Source organism: Colias eurytheme, chromosome 6 (genome assembly GCF_061535395.1).
Source record: "Colias eurytheme isolate Ceu_HAF_F1 chromosome 6, ilColEury1 Martin Lab GWU primary, whole genome shotgun sequence".
Taxonomy (NCBI): domain Eukaryota; kingdom Metazoa; phylum Arthropoda; class Insecta; order Lepidoptera; family Pieridae; genus Colias; species Colias eurytheme.
The window spans coordinates 7,155,360-7,176,636 of NC_142985.1; the positions used below are offsets into that span (position 1 = coordinate 7,155,360).

The 21,277-nt window shown below is 39.5% G+C and overlaps 1 protein-coding gene across 3 annotated transcripts in view; it reads left to right on the forward strand.

Moving 5' to 3' along the window:
• grh (grainy head) overlaps window positions 1–21,277 on the forward strand; it is a 91,275-nt gene that overhangs the window by 55,318 nt on the left and 14,680 nt on the right. For 2 of the 3 annotated variants that reach the window (XM_090102846.1, XM_090102845.1), the window contains exons 4-7: window positions 1,420–1,576; window positions 1,940–2,359; window positions 5,150–5,307; window positions 16,273–16,435. In XM_090102846.1, coding sequence (XP_089958972.1) covers window positions 1,420–1,576; window positions 1,940–2,359; window positions 5,150–5,307; window positions 16,273–16,435 — 898 coding nt within the window. The remainder of the gene's footprint in view (window positions 1–1,419; window positions 1,577–1,939; window positions 2,360–5,149; window positions 5,308–16,272; window positions 16,436–21,277) is intronic. The other variant, XM_090102847.1, reaches the window with a different exon arrangement.

Sequence of the window (21,277 nt, forward strand, 5' to 3'; positions counted from 1 at the left end):
GTCTTTCATTAGTTACCTACTATGTATACTTTCTCATCTAAATAAACTTTTTACTTCCCTACTCTATTAATTTATTAAATGCATGTTACCTATACAGAAACAATTTAAACAATTTAATTTGAAAAACAATTTTTATTATGTACGGCTCGTAAAAATAGTTATTCTAATTTGTGCAAAACGACATTTCTTCTATAAATACCTACCCACATGTAAATTTATAAGCTCAGCATGAATAAGTTACGTCTGAATATTAATTTGATCACAGTTTTCATGTATACCTACCTTTGATAAATAGATTATTATAGAGCGCATATTTAAATGAAGAATTAATTACTTTAAATTAAAATATTTTGTATTAAGAATTAATTACTTTAAATTATAATATTTTTATATTAATTTTTTGTTGTATTTTTATGTGTGCAGAGGTGCCTACTTATTTTTTATAAGCTGCTTAATTATGTTATGTATCATTAAGAGTCAGTTATGAAACAATAATTAGTCATTACCTATCTACTCAATTTATTAAGTAACGATTAACATGATATAAGTGTGTCATGCGTGTTTGACCACTTTTTATTTAGATATAGGTAGGTATCTATTTATGTTTATATTTGTGTAGCTATGTTATGTTATTAAATATAGGTAGGTAATTAGTATACCTAAAATAGTTTTAAGTAAGTAGGTATTAAATGTAGGTAAGTTTATAAGATAATACAGCTAAGTATAAACTTAATATCAAGTGTTATAATAGGTAGGTACAAGTTTTCAAAAAATTGTTTAGAATAGGTACATCTTATATTCATTCTTAGTATTCATTATTGTCTCTACCTATTTGACTTTTATTAGGTACTTTATGGACATTTTTATATTTAACAGAAAATTTTTGGAAATAAAAAATATCATATTCATAAATATTTCATACCTGATAGATAATAATATAATAAAAATGTGTGCGTGTACTAGTGTACACACGAAAGAAGTGAAACTTCTTTATGACCTTATTTTTCAAAAAATAATTTACTATATGCAACTTTACAGAAATACGTCGAATCACGCGTGGTAGGGATAAGAAAAAGATGGCGCGTAACAGAAAAATGTCACGCGTAACGAAAAAATGTTACACTAAATTTTTTTCCAACCCCGATAAAGAAGTTTCACTTCAATAAAATGTACAAAATCTAATGCTTTTCTTATCTTATTTTATTAAATTACAGACTTTCTAATAGGTATCTTTTTTATGTCTAAATGCGAGTTGTAGAGACTGTGCAAAAAGGATTGAGATTATCAATTAATAAAAACAAATTATACTTCCTAGCGTAAACTGACGGAATTGCGATTTTGCGCGCGCACTGCTCAGTCGATAGTAGAAATAGCTGCGCGCGCGCATTGTCGCCAATCACGCCCCTCTCCCCTCCGCAGGGCTGGCGGCGCGCTGAAGGCGGCCAATGGGGCGCACGGGGCGGAGCTGGGCGAGCTGTCGGGCCTGCTCCACGCGGGCCTCGTGAAGCGCGAGCCCGAAGATCTGAGCCGCAAGGTGGTCGACGAGGCCGAACACGCGCTCAAGCCGCGACACAAGGTGCGTCACACGTTCGTACGCCGCCGTCGCGCGCGCACGCACTCACACACTTTCTTTACCGGTCACTCATGTATTATTTATCGCGATTTACGTACGATGCGACGAGCACTTCGCTCGAGACGCTCTAAACGCGCCCGCCCGCGCCCTGTCCGGCCGGCTAGCGCTGCCCGCCCAGTGCACCGACACAGGTGAATCTAAGGACCGTTTCATATCCTGTGTATCATACTTGTAACGTGAACGTGTATAGAACCAATAGTGTATTCGGAGCTGTGAACTGTGCTTCGACGCGGCATGTACGCGTCGACGTTACGGAGCGGACAATTGTCGTGGGAGAACGCGTGTAACAGGCGCGTGTGTCCGCAGGTGGCGGTCGGTGACTCCGGCGAAGCTGCGTCGCCGTCCCCGGTGCCATCCCGGGCCTCTTCCGCAGGCTCGCTCCTGCCGGACGCGGCTATGTATGCCGCCCAGATGTTCGCCCCCCCGGGCACCCCCAGTCCGACACCTTACGGTGACCAGTACCCCAGGCAGTCAACGACGTTCGCAGGAGACCCCTATTACAGAGAATACTTTGTAGGGGATGGGTACCAACAAAGAACTGCCCCACCGTACAGTGATACAGAATCGACTTCGGCTTCCGCATTCGGTGATCGCTATGCCTCAGCACCACGATACCACAGCAAGAGTGTGATCGCAGCCGCTGGCCTCACTGTCGATCTGCCCTCACCAGACAGCGGCATCGGAGCCGATGCTGTGACCCCCCGAGATCACACAGCTGTTCAGCAGGTCGGTGCAACGAGTGACACGGGCGCGGGCGGGCAGGCTTCTCACACATACACACTATATATCATATTTATTTCATACCATTATCGCTTTTTAAATGTACAAAATTCAGTCAAGATAAATGAATTTCTTATAAGTTTATATGGACTCTAATTTTCAACATTGTTGAAGTAGGTAACTTTTTAAAACCATGATTAGTTGAATTATCTTGACTGAATGTACATAATAATATTATCATATATTATACGTTTCGAACCACTTATAAGTTATGTATTTTAGTCAAGACTTATAAGTTTAAGAGTATCTGTTATCAAATGGTTACAATAGTAACCAATAGTAGAGCAGAATATATTTTTGAATAATATTTCACTGAAGCCCTCCCGCGCTCTTAATCACTTTATATTTATCTTTACTGTGTTTTATTTGACCTTAAAGACTAAGAGATGGCCTTAAATGGCTAGTTGATACGCTCAGTAACATCAAACACATTGAAAGCATCGTACAGAAAGTAAATAGAACATAAAACACACACATAACACACGTTACCGTAAGTAATGGATGAGTTAATATTGAAATTAGTTAAATACATGTTACCTACATTGAATGAAGTAGGCAATATTATAATTAAAGGTGTATAAAAGTAAAAACTAGATAAATTACTATGAAAAGTACCATAATTGCATGAAAATCGTACAAGAAACTAATTAGGTAACGAGACTCTATTAAGAATTCGTTCACATGTAACGACTTATTCGAAATACGTACGTATAACTAATTGGAAATTGCATAAATTTAGATCATTCTATAATGAAAACATTAATTTAAACCTCTTCCATTGATGCATTTACTCAGATTACCGACTCTACATTAATATTTATTAATACAATAATAGGTTTTATGCCACAATAGACTTTACATCTAGGAACAATTTACATTTGTTTATAAATTTATGGGTTTACATATTTAAAATAACAAATTGACGTGGTTGAAATATAATCGGGTTAGCAGATAAGTGGTATGAAGGACTTTAATTCTTACTTCTAGGTGTGGCGCTCACGAGCCAGTCGCTACTAGATCGATCTCAATCTTACATTATTTTATCTATTGTTTATTGTGTTGAAGTAGGTAAACCAAGAATTATACTCAATAAATACAACTAGATTATTACCGCCGTAATTGTACCCTTTAGTGCTTTACATAACTGCAATTTAATTTTAGCACTTGAATAAAAATTAACTAGGGATAGGTACAAGTTATTAAATATAGTTCATATCAATGCCGTAAGTAATCAGATTTAGAATTCCTATAAAAAAATGTTTGCGTGTACTAGTGTACACACGTAAGAAGTGAAACTTCTTTATGACCTTATATTTCAAAAAATAATTTACTATATGCAACTTTACAGAAATACGTCGAATCACGCGTGGTAGGGATAAGAAAAAGAAGTTTCACTTCAAAAGAAGTTTCACTTCAAAAAAAGTTTTGTTTTCTATTCTCTTTTTAAAATCTTAAATACACTGCTGAGTCATTAATATTTAGTACCTATGTAATGATTTAAGTGGAATTCCTTATTACAATATATGCGTATTATACATATTTAATAACTTCCTCATGAGTAGATAAGTTATATTTAAAGGGTTGGTTTCCGTCAATATATTAAGTTGAATACATTGGCGTTAATTATAATTAACTTATTACGATAATATGTTTCTGTTAAACTAATTAAGGCTATTTAAAATATACATTCTACAAAACAAACATTTTAAACGGACAAAATTTCATTAGATATAGAGTCAAAAATAACGTGTGAGAAATTTAAAATTTCTGTTTCTATTTTTCATTTTACCTCTTAATTATTATTATGACACACAATTGAAATAGTAAAATAACGAAGTCAATGAAAATATAACATATTTTTAACCGACTTCAAAAAAAAGGAGGAGGTTATCAATTCGGCCGGTATGTTTTTTTTTTTTTTTTTATGTATGTACACCGATTACTCCGTGGTTTCTGAAACGATTTACGTGATTCTTTCTTTGTTCGATGCGGGATGGTGTCGAATTGGTCCCATAAAAAATTTATTCGGATAGGCCCAGTAGTTTTTATTTTATGAGCATTTTTGTCTGTATTTGTAAATGTTGCAAGTGCAAGTTTGAAGTCGGTTGTTTTTAACGCAGTTATTGACTTGTTATCTTTATGCAATTAAACTCTTTCAATTGTTCGTGAAAATTGAATTATGTAAATCGTTATGCTAAGTTAACACATTAAGACCGTAAATATCGTATTTAATGACGTAATCAACATTGATAACAAATGTTTGTGTATTTAATATAATTTAAGCTATATACCTACCTTTATATTCGTAAACCTGCTTTTAAATATGCTAAAAAATATTGACAATTATATTCTTTGCCGTTTTGTATCCACAATTTGTTTAAAAGATAAATTTAGTAGGTACATTATGCTTGATGTAGGTAAAGGTAAACGTGATATCAAAAATATATTATTCATTAAAAAAATCCGTCATTATTTATCTATCATATTATAGCAATTCCATCCATGTTGTTAAGATTTATACGTACGTAGTTCGTAAATAAATAAATATAAAATATGGTACACTGAATTTCCTTGTAATCAAACAAAAAAATGAGCATTTTAGCATACATTCATAAAATTTTTCAGTGAGTCTTTACACTGTTTAAATTTTTTACAACATGTTTTTGTTGTAGAACTGCAATGATTGTAATAAGCAGCTAAATACTATAAAACTAAATAAGACTTAAATTCTGGCAGTCGTTCGAGTACACGGTAATATGCCAGCAGCCCGGAGTGGGTGAAGACGGGCGAGGCACCCCCGCGGCGCACCACTCGCCAGCCCAAGCGCCGCGCACGAGGCCCTGGCATGACTTCGGCAGGCAAAATGATGCTGACAAAATACAAATAGCTAAAGTGTAAGTATCCCATAATCTTTGTTAACCATCGTTTCATTTAAAAACTAAGGATTTTATACATATCTCCATTTCTAAAACCTTGGAAAATTTGTAAAAACGATAGAGTTACAAAAATAAATAAAATATGTCAATGTTGTGCCTCTTATAATTTAAATTCGATTTACATACAAAATATCTTCGGCATCAAATTAAGCGATTGATGTAATAATGGACATATATAATTATTTAATATGTCTAGCTGAGAATTCCCAGCAAACAATGATTCGTACAAGGTGACAGTTCACACGCGGCAAGCACGAGCCGTCCGCAACTGAATGCATTCACAATCGCATTCTTTAACGACATATTTTTCGTATTTGGCATCGGTTACATCTGTGGGTTACATATACAAAGTTCTAACTTTCAATCACTGCTAGATAATTTAAGAATTAAGGTTTTCTTAGTTTGACAACTCTATTATAAGTTATAACACTACAAAATAATAAATAATAAACTCTATAACTCTACAAAGATGTTGCACAACATTGTGTAGTTGAGAAATTTTTGTAAATTCATAAATTTGTTATCTGATCGAAATCATAACTATGAAAATAGGAAACTGCAAATAATAATTAATTGAGACATCATACACACATTCACCTAATTAATATCGTTATTAACATAGAGTGTGGTAGAGCAGGGTCGTATTGAAAAAATGTAATGTTGCATGTAGCGCTTTATATTGTGAAATGGAATATCTTACTATAACCGCACTATATCCAAAACTAACAATTGATTATATTTAAAGAATGTATATATATATATATACTAGCGGGCCGCCCCGGCTTCGCCCGTGGTACATATTTACGTTTTCTCTACATAAGAACCATCCTCGTAATTCAAGGAATACATATAATAAAAAAATAATTATCGAAATCGGTCCAGCCGTTCTCGAGTTATGCGCTTACCAACACATTTTGCGATTCATTTTTATATATATAAGATATATGCTTATATTTTTTTTAATAAGAATCACTCGTATATTGACAACTTTACATTTTAAGTTTGAATAAAGACGGTCTTGTTATTTTTTTAATGTAAATAAATTCAAAATAAACCTTAATTGAGTCTTAAAAAAAGTTCATATGTATGTTCACTTACATTGTTAGCTCAACGGTTTGAGGTGCTAACAATAGTTTCGTGATTTTTTAGTAGAGCTGTTAGTAAACATTTCAAGTGGCCTTTTTAAAATTTTAGTTAAGGTAAAGATCAATGACATTAAAATAATAACAATTGTATATTTCATAGCCAACTATCTCTTATAAGTTCATATTATTATATTGAAAATCAATTAAAATATATTTATAAAAAACCAATAAACGAAATATAAAAACAATAGTTTTGTGAGGCTATTGCCTTTTTAACGTTGATATCAAAATTGAATGTTTTTTTTCTTTTATCGTAAAATTTATTGTTAAAGTGTTATTTGAACAGTTATACGACGTTGGAACGGCTTATCATAATGTAAAATATCCCACTATGTTAAAGTGTTCCTATTTTCAGCAATAGCAATAGCAATGTGTCATTTAAATTTTATGTTCAGTTATTATGTATTTAATTAATTATTAAATATAACTTTTCCGTTTCACGCATTACATTGGATATTCTCATCCTCGTTTTTTTTTTTTTTTTTTTTTTTTTTTTTTTTTTTTGTGTGGTGTCTCTCAATGTTAGCCAGAAGGGCTTCTACATTTTAACGCGGACGCGGGGGTGAACTGAAGGTTCACCCTGGTAGCGACATGCACAAGGGCGTCCCCCCTTGACGGGGACCACGAACCTCGGCTTGAGCTGTCGCTTGAGTGGAGGAGGCCAGAAGGGCCCTAATCGGACGGGCGCTCACCCGGGTGGGCGCGGGAACGCGGAACAAGGGACCTCGTCTTCGCCGGCGAAGACGGTGTACGCTTTCTGCTGTGGTGTGTGCGGTGTCGCGGTTGGTTCGACGTTGGACTTCAATCGCCGAGTCTAGCCGTGCGTTGGCTTTGGTAATGTCGTCGTCGGAGTCGTCCAAGACGTGTCTTGGCCGCCTGCGACGACGAGTGGGATCGGGATTCGCGACGTATGCGATGGCCTTTGTCACCAATGGGTTGGGGTGGTTTTTAGCCTTGTCGAAGTAGCGCTTAGACGCTTGCTTCATCCATTGGGCTATGGTGGGGAGTTCTAGGTCCCTATGTAGGTCCACGTTACGCACGAACCAGGGCGCTCCAGTCGCCGTTCTCATGAACCGCGACTGAATCGTCTGGAGCTTGTGTATGGAGCTGGGGGCGCAATGCGCGAAAACTACACTACTATAAGTGAGGATAGGACGGACCACCGTTTTGTAAAGTGTCACCTTATGTCTAAGGGACATTTTACTGCGACTGTTTATGAGGTAATAGAGCCGGCTAAGAACATAGCTGGCTTTCTTACGGACTGCCTTAATGTGGGCTTTAAATGACATGTGTGCGTCTAGAGTGACGCCTAAGAATTTGGTGTGCTTTTGCCACGGAATGACTTGGCCATAGAGTTTGACACTATCTATGGCCTCGGGGCCGCCGCGCCTGAAGAGCACGGCGGCGCTCTTGTCGGGGTTCACAGTGATACCCCATTTGCGAAACCATTTGCCTAGTGCATTGGTCGCGGATTGTAGGAGTGGAGTTATTCTTTTGCGGTATGGACTCGACACGTAGAGTGCCGTGTCGTCCGCGAAGAGGGATAGTTGCACTTTATCGTGCTTAGGGATGTCGCTAGTGTATAGCGCGAATAGGAGGGGCGACAAGACGGAGCCCTGAGGGACTCCGGCCTGGATGGGACGTGAAGACGAGAGCGTGCCGTCTAGTCTGTAGCGGAAGGACCGGTTAGACAAGTAGTCTCGTATGATGAACACGAGACTGTCTGGCACGCCGAGAGTGTACAGTTTGTAAATCAAACCGTTGTGCCAGACCTTGTCGAACGCCTTCGCTACGTCAAAGAAGACCGCTCCCGTTCTGTGGGGTGTGAGGCGGGTGAGGCCCGCGAGAATGTACTCCGTGATGCGGTGTACTTGGTGAGGACATGAGTGAGCTCGCCTAAAGCCGAACTGTTCGTCCGGGAGCAGCTTTTTGGCAATGACTGCGTCCCAGAGGCGTTTAGAGATGATTCTCTCATAGATTTTCCCCAGAGAGCTGAGGAGACTGATGGGACGGTAACTAGATGCCACGTTCCGGGGTTTGCCCGGTTTGTGGATCCCGATCACAATTGCTTCCTTCCACTTAGCGGGGAAGGTACAATTGGCCAGGAGACAATTAAAGGTGGCTACTAGGAGAGCGATAAGGGCGGGCGGCAGGCTTTTTAGAGCTCTATTGGGAATAGAGTCTCCGCCTGGGGACTTCCTATTGGCAAGTGACTTGATGAGTGATTTTACTTCGGTGGCCGTCGTTGGTGACAAGGGCTCGGCATCGATACGAGGGGTTTCGGTAAAACGTGCGATCTCTTGATTAACTACGTTAATGTGAGTCGAGTCGGTCATGTCGAGATTGGGGGAACATTGTTCCTCTAAACTGTCAGCTAAGCATTCGGCCTTCTCAAAATCGTCAAAAGCGGGAGGTTGGTCAGGACGAATGAGCGGTGGCGTGGCGGCAATACCATCAGATTTGAGAGTCCTCGCAAGCCGCCAGTAGGCAGTGTGCGAGGGAGAGAGATCGCTAAGTAAAGAGTCCCACCGCTCGTTGCGTAATTCGTGAATTCGCTCTCTTACCTCTCTCTGTAAGGAACGAAGTATTCTACGGTTTTCGTCTGTCGGTGCTCGGTCGTAGGCGCGCGTCGCCGCGTTCTTATCGCCCACCAGCCTTCGTACGTCCGGGGGCAGATCCAACCGGTGGCCGAGGCCAACGGGGACCCGCCGGGACGCGTATTCAATCTTGGATTGAATGTGGCTGGTGACCGAGGAGACCGCGTCGAGCGCCTCTACGACCGTGTCGATTTTGTCAGGTACAGACTCCAGCTCTGGCGAGTCGACGGGCTGTAAGGCCTCGTGCAACTTTCGCCAGTCTACCTTCGTCATGTACTCTACGGTGGTGCTATCGGGGGGACCCAGTTCGAACAACACGGGCCTGTGATCAGAGTCGAGCTCGTGCAACGTTTCAACGGAGCGCAACTGTAGCGTCACGTTCCGCATCACCGCCACATCGAGCACGTCCTGTCTGTGTCCCGTGTTCTTCGGAAAGTGAGTCGGTTCTAAGGGGCCTACAATCGTGACGTTAAGTAGGTCAGTCAGTCGGTCTAGTCGCTTGCCATTGGCATTCTCGTAGGAGCTATTCCAGTTCCAGTGCTTGCAGTTGAGGTCGCCGGCCAGAATGACCGAGTCGCCCAGTGCAAGCAAGGCTCTGAGATCGCTCTCCAAGATTGCCTTTGACGGTGAGAGATAGACCGAGGCGATTATGACGGGTTGATGACCGGTCATAGACACCTTGATCACTGTGGCTTCTAAGTTAATTAGAGGCGGCGTGTCGATGGGCGTGCAGTGCAAGGCCCTTCTGTAATATATAAGGGTGCCGCCTAAGGGGCTGTTTACGCGGTCGTTACGCACCAACATGTAGTTGGCGATTCGCGGATTGCGGTTAAAAGGCTTAAGGAATGTCTCTTGCATTACTAGCACATCGACACGCCGTCTAGTGACAAAGTCCCTAACTAGGTTAGTCTGTTTGAGAAGGCCGTCCGCGTTAAAAGTAACTACGGAGATCGCTCTAGGTTTAATTCTACTTGTGGTAGCCATTAGGGAGTCTTGTTGAGTTTTATTACCAACTCCCTATGAGCTGCTAATATATGGATTCTCTCTAGGCTGCTTTTGGCATTCCTAAGTTGGTTTGCAACTAGATTTACCTCATCAAAGTTGATTTCGTGAATATAATTCATTAAGTAAACGAGGTTTGCGATAGACTCGTCAGGCAAGTCTAATTCGGGTGTGTGCACTTTAGCTGAGGGCTTCGGTGCTATATGTATAGCGGGAGCCGCTGAAGGCGGCACCGCCACGCTCGACTGGGCCTGCGTCACTAGTGACGGAGGTTTCGTCCAAGCGTTTGTCTTGGGAGGTGGAGCCGGTATAAAGACCGGCTTTGGTTGTGGGGGTTGAGCCCCGGCGCGGGCGATCCCGCGAGGTTTGTTCGCCTTCTGGCGACCCCCCGCCCTGTGTTTGGGAGCCTTCGGGCAACCCCGGTAGTTCGCGGGGTGACCCGAAGTCTCACATAGTACGCAGGACGGTGGATCCTCATTAGGCAAATCTTTGGACCTCGTGCAATCCTCCGTGCCGTGGTCGCCTAAACATTTGACGCAGCGAGGCCGCGAAAAACAGTTACGAGCAGAGTGCCCGTAAAGTTGACAGCGATGACACTGTCTAATATAGCTGTGGGAGTCGGGTGTTTCCACCTTGAGCCCTGAGAGTTTGCAGCAATGCCGCATTTTAAAAATGTCTTTACCCTTCGGGGTACGATCTAGGACCGCGAGGACCATGTCATATGGTGCTTTAGTGATTCTATTGTGCATGCGGAAGCACTCCTGCACAGGGAAACCTTGGTCTTTCAAGTCATTGAAGACTTGATCGGCAGAGATCTCTTTGGGGATCCCTTTTATAACGACTCTTAAAGAGCGTTCCTCCGGAAGGGGGAACGAATGACCGCCTATGTTTTGGTCTCTTAAATATGAAGTGAAAACCCTGTGATGGGTAGACGTTAATAACTGAACTCGAATGTTGTCCTTAGTTGGACGAGCTTTGAAGGGGATACCTTCATTGTCTAGGTAGGCTGAGATCTTCAGCCACGCGGACTTATCCCTCACGTAGACGGGGGGAGGGGAGGGCGGTTTACGCGTCGCGGCGTTGCCCGCGGTCGGGCCTTCGGGTGCCTGAGGGGCGGATGCCTGAGGGGCGGGGGGCGCACGGCTAGGCTCGGCGCGCGCGGAATCGCGAACGGTCGCGTTCCGTTTGGCGGGCGGAGCAGCATTTTTTAGTTTGCGTCTCTTTTTATTTGTAACGGTTTCGAAACCGTCTGACGAATTTGAGGACTCCGCCTCTGAAGCTATTGACTCTGACTCTGGAGCGCTCTCGCACTCCATAACGGTCGGGGCTTCGAACCCCGCTTCGACTGCCACTGGGGACAGCGGTGGGGACTCAGGAGAGTCCCTTAACGGTTGCGCAACGGGCGCGGCAAGTTTTTGAGCCCCGGCGGCGCTGTGTGCTTTAAATGCATCCAGCACCTCCGGGTTCTCCCTGACTAAGAAAGCCATAAAGGCTTTTATATCTAGGTCCTCCAACGAATCGGACATCCTAACGGTTTTTAATTTTTCCTAATCGTCGTCCTAGCGGCCCTCCCCGCTTCCGGGCGGGGGGGGGGTTGTGTGCCTACACGTATGTATGTGTATGTGGTGTGTTTGGTGCGTCCCGCTGGTGATAGCGGGGTGAGGTTGTCACTACCTAACAGTTCGCAGGGGTCTTGGAGTGACCCCCTGCGAAAGCGTGACGTGGACCCGTCAGGAGTAGTTTTCGGCCGAGTCCGGGCGCTAGCGAGCAGTTGGAGTACCTGCCCGCCGTGGCAGTGCCTACTAAGAGGACCCCGGACTCACAGTCACCGAAAAGCTCCCGAAGCGGTGAGGCTGTACGCCGTTTATACAAACGTGCGGTATCTGCGCCCCACAGATACTTCCACCGGATGGTGTTAATTTCTCCGAAGCCCGTTTGACACCGTTAGGTGGGCAACGGAGAAACCGCGACTGGCGCGTCGAGAAACAAGAATTAGTTGTACGCTGCGAGTGCAGCTGCGGTTGCACCGCGACTGACCAGGTAGTAAACTACCTGAGCAGGCGGGGTGGGACCGGTCGCTTATCGGTCGCTATTGTTCACAACAAAGGCGCGGGTCACTTCCCGGAATTTGCCTTTCGGCGAATCTCAGGTAGCGGTCCCCCGTCTCTACGGAGAACAATAGACGGCAGGTAGGGCGCTCTTGCTAAGCACGAGTGCTCAGCTCGAGTGCCAAACCCGGTATGTCATCCTCGTAAGTATTTCTGTTCAGAGGCGGCTCGTGACAAAATTTTATGGGTGTTCACTTGAAATAAAACACTGAAAATACATGGTGTAAATCAGTACAATTTATTAAAAAAAATATATATATATAGATTCCGGGATTCAGGGATTCCGAAGACTCATCATGCCCCCATAAAGCAATTTGAAATGCACCACAAAATACGACACAATCTATTAACCTTCGTAAAATATGTCTGTTTTCATCGACACGGTCATTGAACTCGCGTATTGACTTTCGGTAGGTACCTACGCGGAATCTAGTGCTTTACGAATGTCTTGTCGTCCCGCGTCCGATAGACGCCAATTGCAGTTCATTCAACAAATGGTACCGAGATTGTGAATGTTTTTTCATCTTGATTGAAAGATGAGCTAAGTCGTCTACGCCCGTTTCAGTCCAAGCACTCTCACCTGACACCTCCGCCGGCCGCGCCCGCTTTAAATAAAAGACACGGAAAACAAAATAGTTTGTTGCTTTCATCACAACCACACAACCACGGTGTTTTCACATATTGTTCAGATTTAAACACACGCGTATATGTTTTCGTTTTTGTCGTACATTTTTGCGTAAGATCAAGTTCAGGCCGTGGCGGTCCCTTAGCTTTACATTCAAGCCGAATTTGTAACGTTTTATCACACTTTTTAATGAACGCCACATTATAATTATTGTTCATTTTAACACTCACAAGTAATACTGATAACTACAGGCTATTTCAACACGTATTTTATAATTTTAATTAGAAAATTGCATGAATCGCGCGCGAGCATTGAAGTTGACTCGAGTGTTTGTTTATATTAATAGAAGTGGTAACTGGCAACGTCGCGCCGCGCCGCGCGCGCTATCGCTGTCCTGCCTGGCGGTAAAAACGAACCGGCAACGTTTGCGGGTGCGCCGCTCCGAATTTTGCTACTTTTTCATAGAAAATCTTTTGTTTCACGCGCAGGGCTTTGGCAAAACCCTCTCTTTCACTCCTATTGGATTTCGTATTAGGAAATGTACTAAATCTTTTTTCATTGGATCGCAATCGTGAGCGCACCGCTTCGCGCGTTACATTAATACAGTAGGTATTATACAGGTGTATGGGATGATGGAATGATGGATATATTCATTGGTATTAACAGTAGTTTTAAAGATTACGATTGATTTTAAATAGTAATAATTAATGTTAATAATTAAATTAAGGAGTATGATTTTATTATAATTATTTATGGGAGTTCACTGCACCAGCGCTCCTTAGGGCGAGCCGCCTCTGTTTCTGTTTATTAGTTACTAAATATTTTTTGTTATGTTATATTTGTTCAGGCGGTGAAATTATCGACAGTTATTATTTTATTGGAGATGTAAAAAGTTTAACTGCGCAAACCAATTAAGTGTTTGCGCTCGTGGAACAAATCGTCAAATAAACGGGCGATTTGATGTGGCGGAAAGAGTTGTTAACATGATAAGTGCATTAGCATTGCTATCACGATAATTACTTGCTTGCATTCAGTCCAAACTTTATTAATTGACGTTATTTTGGTTTTATTGTCGAAGAATTTATTGATTAACTATTAGTGGTATTGCCGAAATACATATTTACTTTTTTACTTACCGCCTAGATGAATATTCCGTTAAAATAAGTGCGTGGCCGGACGCTCCGTACCGCTAACGTTTGTGGACTATGCATACACCATAGACGAAGGCATTTGAAATCGAGTAACTCAATCGACTAGTGTGGTCATATCTGATTAGCATCCCAAAAAGTATCTTGTACAAAGCAACCACTTTCAAATTACTTCCTGCGATGTTAACTTTATAAACGAACTCTAATAGTCTGTATGCCTATCGAAGTACTTCACAGATGTAACACGTTTATATTAACATTACCTACCCTTAATCTCTACGGTACCCTATATATTTATTCATCATAGATACTAATTACCGAGTGCAATCAGACACTGACGTTTCAGGATTGCGGCCTGCACGCGATCCTTACATCACGCTGTCTATATTCGCAAAATGATTACACTAAGAGCATTCCTTTGATTACCTAAGACATGCATTTTATATTTGCTCTGTTGTTTTGGAAATGTATTTTTTTAACATAACTAGGTTCAAAAATCACATCATTGCGTGTTGTTGGGAGAGTAAAACATATAATTACTTCCATGCTGTTAAATTCCTCATATTTTCTCACTACCGTGATTGCTCTACAATATCCGACAATGTTTCTACGAATGTACACTAGTCACTATATAAGTATATACCTAAATAACACAAAGAATATGTAAATCGTTCAAAACAGTAAGATAATATATAGTTTACTTCAGTTCGTTATGTTATTCTATACACGCAATCTAAAATAGAGTAGTTAAATAAGAAATACATAGTAAACTATAGAGTTGGAGCGCTGAAGATAAATGCGTTAGTACAGTCTACTTGTTCATAAACTATAAAATCAAATAAGTATTTACTAAGAGAGGTCGGTGTGGAGGTAATATTATGAGATAGCAAGTGGTACAATAATGCAAGAGAGGGTCAGATTTATGCGCATCTAATTTGGCGGCGCAACACAAGGCCCCGCGGGACGTCTCTCGGGACTCTTATCGCATCATTGTGCGTTTTTATTGCGAGCACTTTGTTGTCGCTCCGTTCCAAGGCTTTTTGTGCCCTCATCAATTTCCGCGCCTCACCGATTGATTTATTCATGAAAGGCTCTCGTCTTCACGCAGGAAGTATATTTTTTCGGTCGCTGCGCTACTGAAATTTGTAATGAAGCTCATTGGAAAACAATACGTTATTTATTACTGAATATGGCTGACTCTCAGGTGATAAAATATCTGCCTACTGGGATGTACTGTATAATTTTTATGAGTGTCCTTTTATTATAATTCCGCTTATTTGCTATAAGGAAAAATAAGATTTTAACGATAGGTAAAATTTAAGGAACAAAAGTTAAATAATACAGCAATGACAATGGAAAGCCACGTCACAAATGGAAATTACGTTCGGAATAAGAGAGAGAATCAGATAGGCGAACGCCGCAGCGACCGATCCGTCAATGTCGGCCCGAGTTTGCATTGCACAGCTTTTATCAGTAACCGCTCGGTTAAATCGCAAACATCAGCAGAATTGTTTACCAAATTGTTTTCAATAGGCTTTAAGTAATGGTGTAACTACAAGTCGAAAACTACGTCGTTGCGAACTCACTATCTAGGTACATTCCAGTGATAAATTTATGGTTGGATTAAATATTTCGTGTCGATTTATAGCTTTTTATCGTATTACGTAATTTAAGCATGAAGTATACTGATAATGATGTAGATCGCATTCGTTCCTCGCTGAGTGTCTTCGAGGGCGTGGGCAGAGAACTGAGATCGCAGACAAGACGACCGCGAAAAGGCACGCGTATTGAGCCGAATTATTTTGTCGCGATTTCCACGCACGTAGTCTATAACGACGCGCGACACGCGATCCTAACTAATTTTGTTGGGATTTTCCTTCCGCTAATTTAAAGCGCAGGAAGCCACGAGAAAACACAGTTTCCATTGCGTACTATGAACTGGAAATCCACGCCTTTATGTAATGACGCGCATTCAAGCTTACGGGCGGTGCAATTAAGATTTCCACTTTTTGCGGTCTTTTATTGCTACACTTCATGGAAACTTTATTGTCGAGCATATCTCTGAAGATAACTATCTTAAAGAAGAAATCGCACTTTTTCTAAATGGTTAAAAACGAGATTTTATTGTGCATTTTTATATTTCAACAAATGCCGCTGCCATTTTACCTACAACGCTACTTCATAACGTGCGAGTTGTGAAAGCTATCTAGATCTTAATAACACCGGTATCCTGCCTTCTCATCCTGTTTATTAGAATTGCCGTGTAATAAACTAATGTTAACACCTTTTTGTCCATAGGTTTTCACCGTATGGATTCAAATATCACTTAGAGACAGCGAGCAGTAGTTCACAGAGGCGAGAGGATGATCGAATAACGTATATTAATAAGGGTCAGTTCTATGGCATCACGTTGGAATACGTTCACGATCCCGATAAACCACTGAAGAATCAAACAGTTAAGGTATGTATTATTTTTATAAAAATATTTTAACGAGTATAAACTAAACTTTATTTAAATCTAAATTGAGTTGTTATTGTTAGTCAGTTTTGTTGTTATTATAGGTATTATTTGTTTAGTTTTTTTAAACGTTTTGATTTAGCGATAGGCAAGACTCATAATAGGTATGTTATAAATTAATATTTTTGATACTAGTAAATTAAGTCATTATAACGTATCTTAGGTACCACATAAATAAACTTAGGTATGTCTAACTAGTTTAAAATAATCAACAATAAAGTAGTTTTTATAAAAAATACATTAATATATAGCATTGCGTATTAATTACATACATGTTAATGGTAATACAAGTAGGAAAGATTTGTAAGTATTTGATTGAGCCTTAGCCCCTTAACGGTTAAGGCCGGATGTTTACTTCTCTCGGATCTTAGAAAGCTTACGTACTTTAGAGGTAGAACACAAATGACCGTAAAACATGACCACTCAACAAACCAGTCTTCCTAATTATCATTCAGTTAATATATAATTGAATAAATTAACGAGTTTGAGGTAATTTTTCCGTGCGTTTTATATCGAATTCCATTAGAAATAAGATGTGCTTAGTTTTTATTGTGTTTATACTTGTTTTCAACGAGATCCCGACCGCAAGCCCCTCGTATCGGTTTCACTGCAGCAGCTCCCGGTCACAGTTTCATGTTCACCTTCAAGTATTCACTTTCATAACCGCGGCTTTTTATTTTATGTGCATTTTATTTAAAACACTAAATAAATATCGGTTATTTAACAGCACCAATGTTAGTTAGTTGCAAAATATATCAAACTACTTTAACGTAATACCTACATAGGAAGTTCATCAAAAATACGATGCTAAAAGTTTGCTTTATTATTTGATTTTAATTGATACTATCAATAACTATGTACCTATTATTGATTGATCTAATTAAGACGACATATCTAGCGTGATAGTCTGTTATTTACCTCGTAAGAAAAATTGACCTTGTATTATAAACAACAAAGGTGAATCTTCCAGATACATTATTATTTACCGTGGAAATCGGAAATCCCCTTGCTGTATTGTTCTTTTTCCACTTCCCAAGAAAATGACATAATAAATGGATCAGTGGCGCGTTCACATATTTTTTTTTTATAATTTTACAAGATTTCTTGATTAACCAGATATTCTACCATCTTCGATCTGGTTAATCTAGTTTCAAAGTTGCCGATCACAATAGCCTACAGCATTGTTTAAATGGGGAAATACACAGTTACTTATAACACGGTAATTTTAGCAATTAATGGATAAATTACGCTAAATAATTCCGATGTTTGCTTCGATTGCAATTTCTTTTGTTTTGTGAGTTACGAATTCAGACTTATCTCGATTCAATGTGCTTAGATCAGAATAATCAAAGACACAATGAGACATACGCTTGAAGTTATTATTAAGGCAGTAAGTGGGCCGCGAGTCCGGTGCGCATTCAATACTCGGATAGATATAGAGCTCTTATCTGGCCGCAATCGAGACCGTATTGTATAGCCGCGCCTGATAATTAAGACGACGCTTTTGACATTCGCCATATAGGAACACAATGACCGCCCCGGGAGCGCGGCCGGCCTGGATAATATCGCTTTCTTAAACAATAACCATAGTGTATTATGATAAAATAATTCCAATGCGGCAAACACCGTGTTCCCTTAACGAGCACTTGTCGTATTCAATGCGAAAACATCGACACATTCTTATGCATATTTCTTGTAGATAATGATTTTATTATAAATATGTAGTAACCTGTTTTGATCGTATTATCACACGATTTATCTGTTATCTTAGTCGCAATTCGTAATTCAATCTTTATATCCATACATATAGGCTTAGGTATATATAATATTTGCCGATTCTTATTTGAACATGATGTGAACTATTAGTTATTTTACCTTTTATCTTTATTAAGGCCAATTATTACGATTCTAAAAAAACATATTCAAAGTTCCCACGAATCGCCAATAAGCTCGCGTGACAAAGAGCGGTTAAAGGATTGGCGAAAATTTTACTAAGTTTTAAGTTTGCGTGGCACGATAGTAATTACATGCGGTGAAATCTTATTTTTGTGATATTCTTTTCCAATACTACGTGGGTCCCTTTAAAATGATCTTATCACCTCTTACATTGCATTTACAACTAGGTCTGCGACAAGTTTATTTAGTATATCAACACTAAATATTCGCACGCTTCTCTTCCGTATTAACATTTGAATTGAATATGACAAATTGAATTTTAAAACGTTCTCCATAGAACCGTTTGTACAGGCGAAAGGATTGTTTTTGAAGCATTTTTTGTGAAATGCAACCGTGAAAGAAAATCGATCAATCATACAAAGCTGTAGCAATTAATCATCTTGGGTGTATGTAGTCGGTCGCCTCATTTTATATTCCACGACACTTGAAGGGTCGCAACTCGCAAGTAAGACGCTTCATATTATGATTAAACGATTTTAGCAATATCATTAAAATTTAATTTCTCATGTGAACAAAGATGAACATGAAAGCCGTGCATGATTCAATCAAATAAAATAACAATGTTTTATGATTTGTCCTCATACTTTAGGTACTTATATCTTATTGTTTAAACATTTAATTTTTATATTTATAAAATGTATTCTATGATATTCGTTCAAATAACAATATGTTAAATAAACTATTTTTTTTATTAATGTAATTTGTAAATACTTAAATTACAACGAATTCCCTGCAAATAAAAAAATAAGCGCGTAAAGAAAATACGTAATCAAGCATTAAAAGAAGCTCATGATCTAAAGCGTGATGAGCTGTATCAAGTCTAACATTTATAGGTACCGCACTCATTTATATGGGGACTTTTTGCTCTAGTTTTTATCACGAAACTGACATCATTGTGTTCACTTTCGTAGCAACGGAAACTCGAGTAACGAGACACGTTGTTGTTTTTATTTTCTTTTTGCAATATTTTACGATTTTAATGATTGCTCCGGTTGCCTTTTTACGGTAAACGTTAATGATGCCTTTTACACTCGACATGTTATGCTTGATGAGGGATTATAACGGTCAGTATTCAGAGCATATACCTACTTACTGTCCCTTCCGATACACATTTCGGCCGAAGTCGTTCACGCCGACAAGTGAAGGGCTGTCATATGAGCCATACTGGATATTTCTCACAATACGCACTCACGTGGAATTAAAAATGTATTTGGCATACCTAAAAAAATATCGTTGCAAACGAAGAGAATAAATAAGTTCGAAAATTTGCATCCACGTCGCGATGATGCCAATCATTTCGGTAATCAATCACGTGTTGAGATGACTCAATTTACCTTGCACCCTCTTTGCTTATTGCCCCGCTTCTACTACCTTGAGACATTAATGATGATAAAACACAATATTATTCAAACTTTTCGTAACGGTATTTTTTCTTAGACTTAACCAAATAAATTTGTACGTAGATTTAAGCATACACAATGACATGATCATATGCAGACAGCTGCCAACGTAGAAGCTATGTACATATATCAATTTTTTTCTTATTGAAATGGAAGTAAAACATAAACATATTATTAAATATTAAGTCGAATTCTTATTAACAGCATGTGGTAGTAAATACGAAATCAGTAAAAAAATAAAACGTATTATTTAATACGAAGTCTTCATATGTTATAATATAGTTTTTCATTCCTTTTTTAGAACTGATTTATATGATTTTGTTGTTATTATATTTTTTGTTAATGTAATCCAAAGCCACGAAATTTCTGGAAACGTCATCTTGTCAAGAAAGATGAATGAAATTGCAATTACCAGCTTCCAGGTGAAGGTTTTTTGTTTTAGTGCAGGTAATGCGCTCTACCATTACTTATGCCAATTTGGAGGTCCGAATTATGAAAGAATAAATTTTGGTAATGTTTTATCTTTAATAAACTTTTTAAGGTATAATAAAGAAAGTAAGTAAGTTATGTAGTTTCGTATGAAATAAAGAAGTTCACACTTGGGGATTTTCGTTGCATCATATTATCAAAGCAAAGTGCAACAAGCAGTAAGCAGACGCATCGCTTGACAGAGCGTGAATTTTCCACGTTCGATTTCAGGTTCGCATAATACTATACTCGATAACTATTACTTTCGAAACATTACGTACTATTCGGTAATAATCACGTAACAACTGAAGTTAGCAAAAGCATAATTAAAATAATAGTAACGCTCGGGTTTACCTCAATCAATTATAAGAATTCTAATCTAATCTTTTTAAGCAGTGTAGTCATACATTTACGTTGACTTTCACTCAGTTTTAATTCCTTCATTGAGTGACAGTTAAGCTGGACACAAATGGCATTACGTAAGGCAAAGTTCGTCATTGTTTCAATATTGGAACTGTCACAGTGCGCGCGTATTTAGCGTCAATCCTTGATAGCATCGGCGGCAGGCAGGCAGCTGTGATCGGCGGCATTAGGTGCTCTTAAGATATCTGTATGCAACTAACAACTAAGCCTTTATTGTAGTTTATTCCGCTGAGATCTGAATCATAATACTTTAACTTTTTCAATTAATATATTCCAATATTTACGAGACAAACGTTAATATAGTTTCATTGAAAGAATAAATAAGTAAATGTTAATTAGTAAGTCTACATTAGTATCTTGCAAAAGCTACTGAATACGCGTGATTGAAAGCCTGGTAGAGACGTGGTAAGCTGTAAGTATCGCGCCACGTTTAGAGCCCTGCACTTTACGATCTGACATTTCCTTTCGACATTTAAGCAGATTAGTGTTACACGCGACTTGGGATGTTAATCTGACGCTCGACGGATCGCAGGATTTG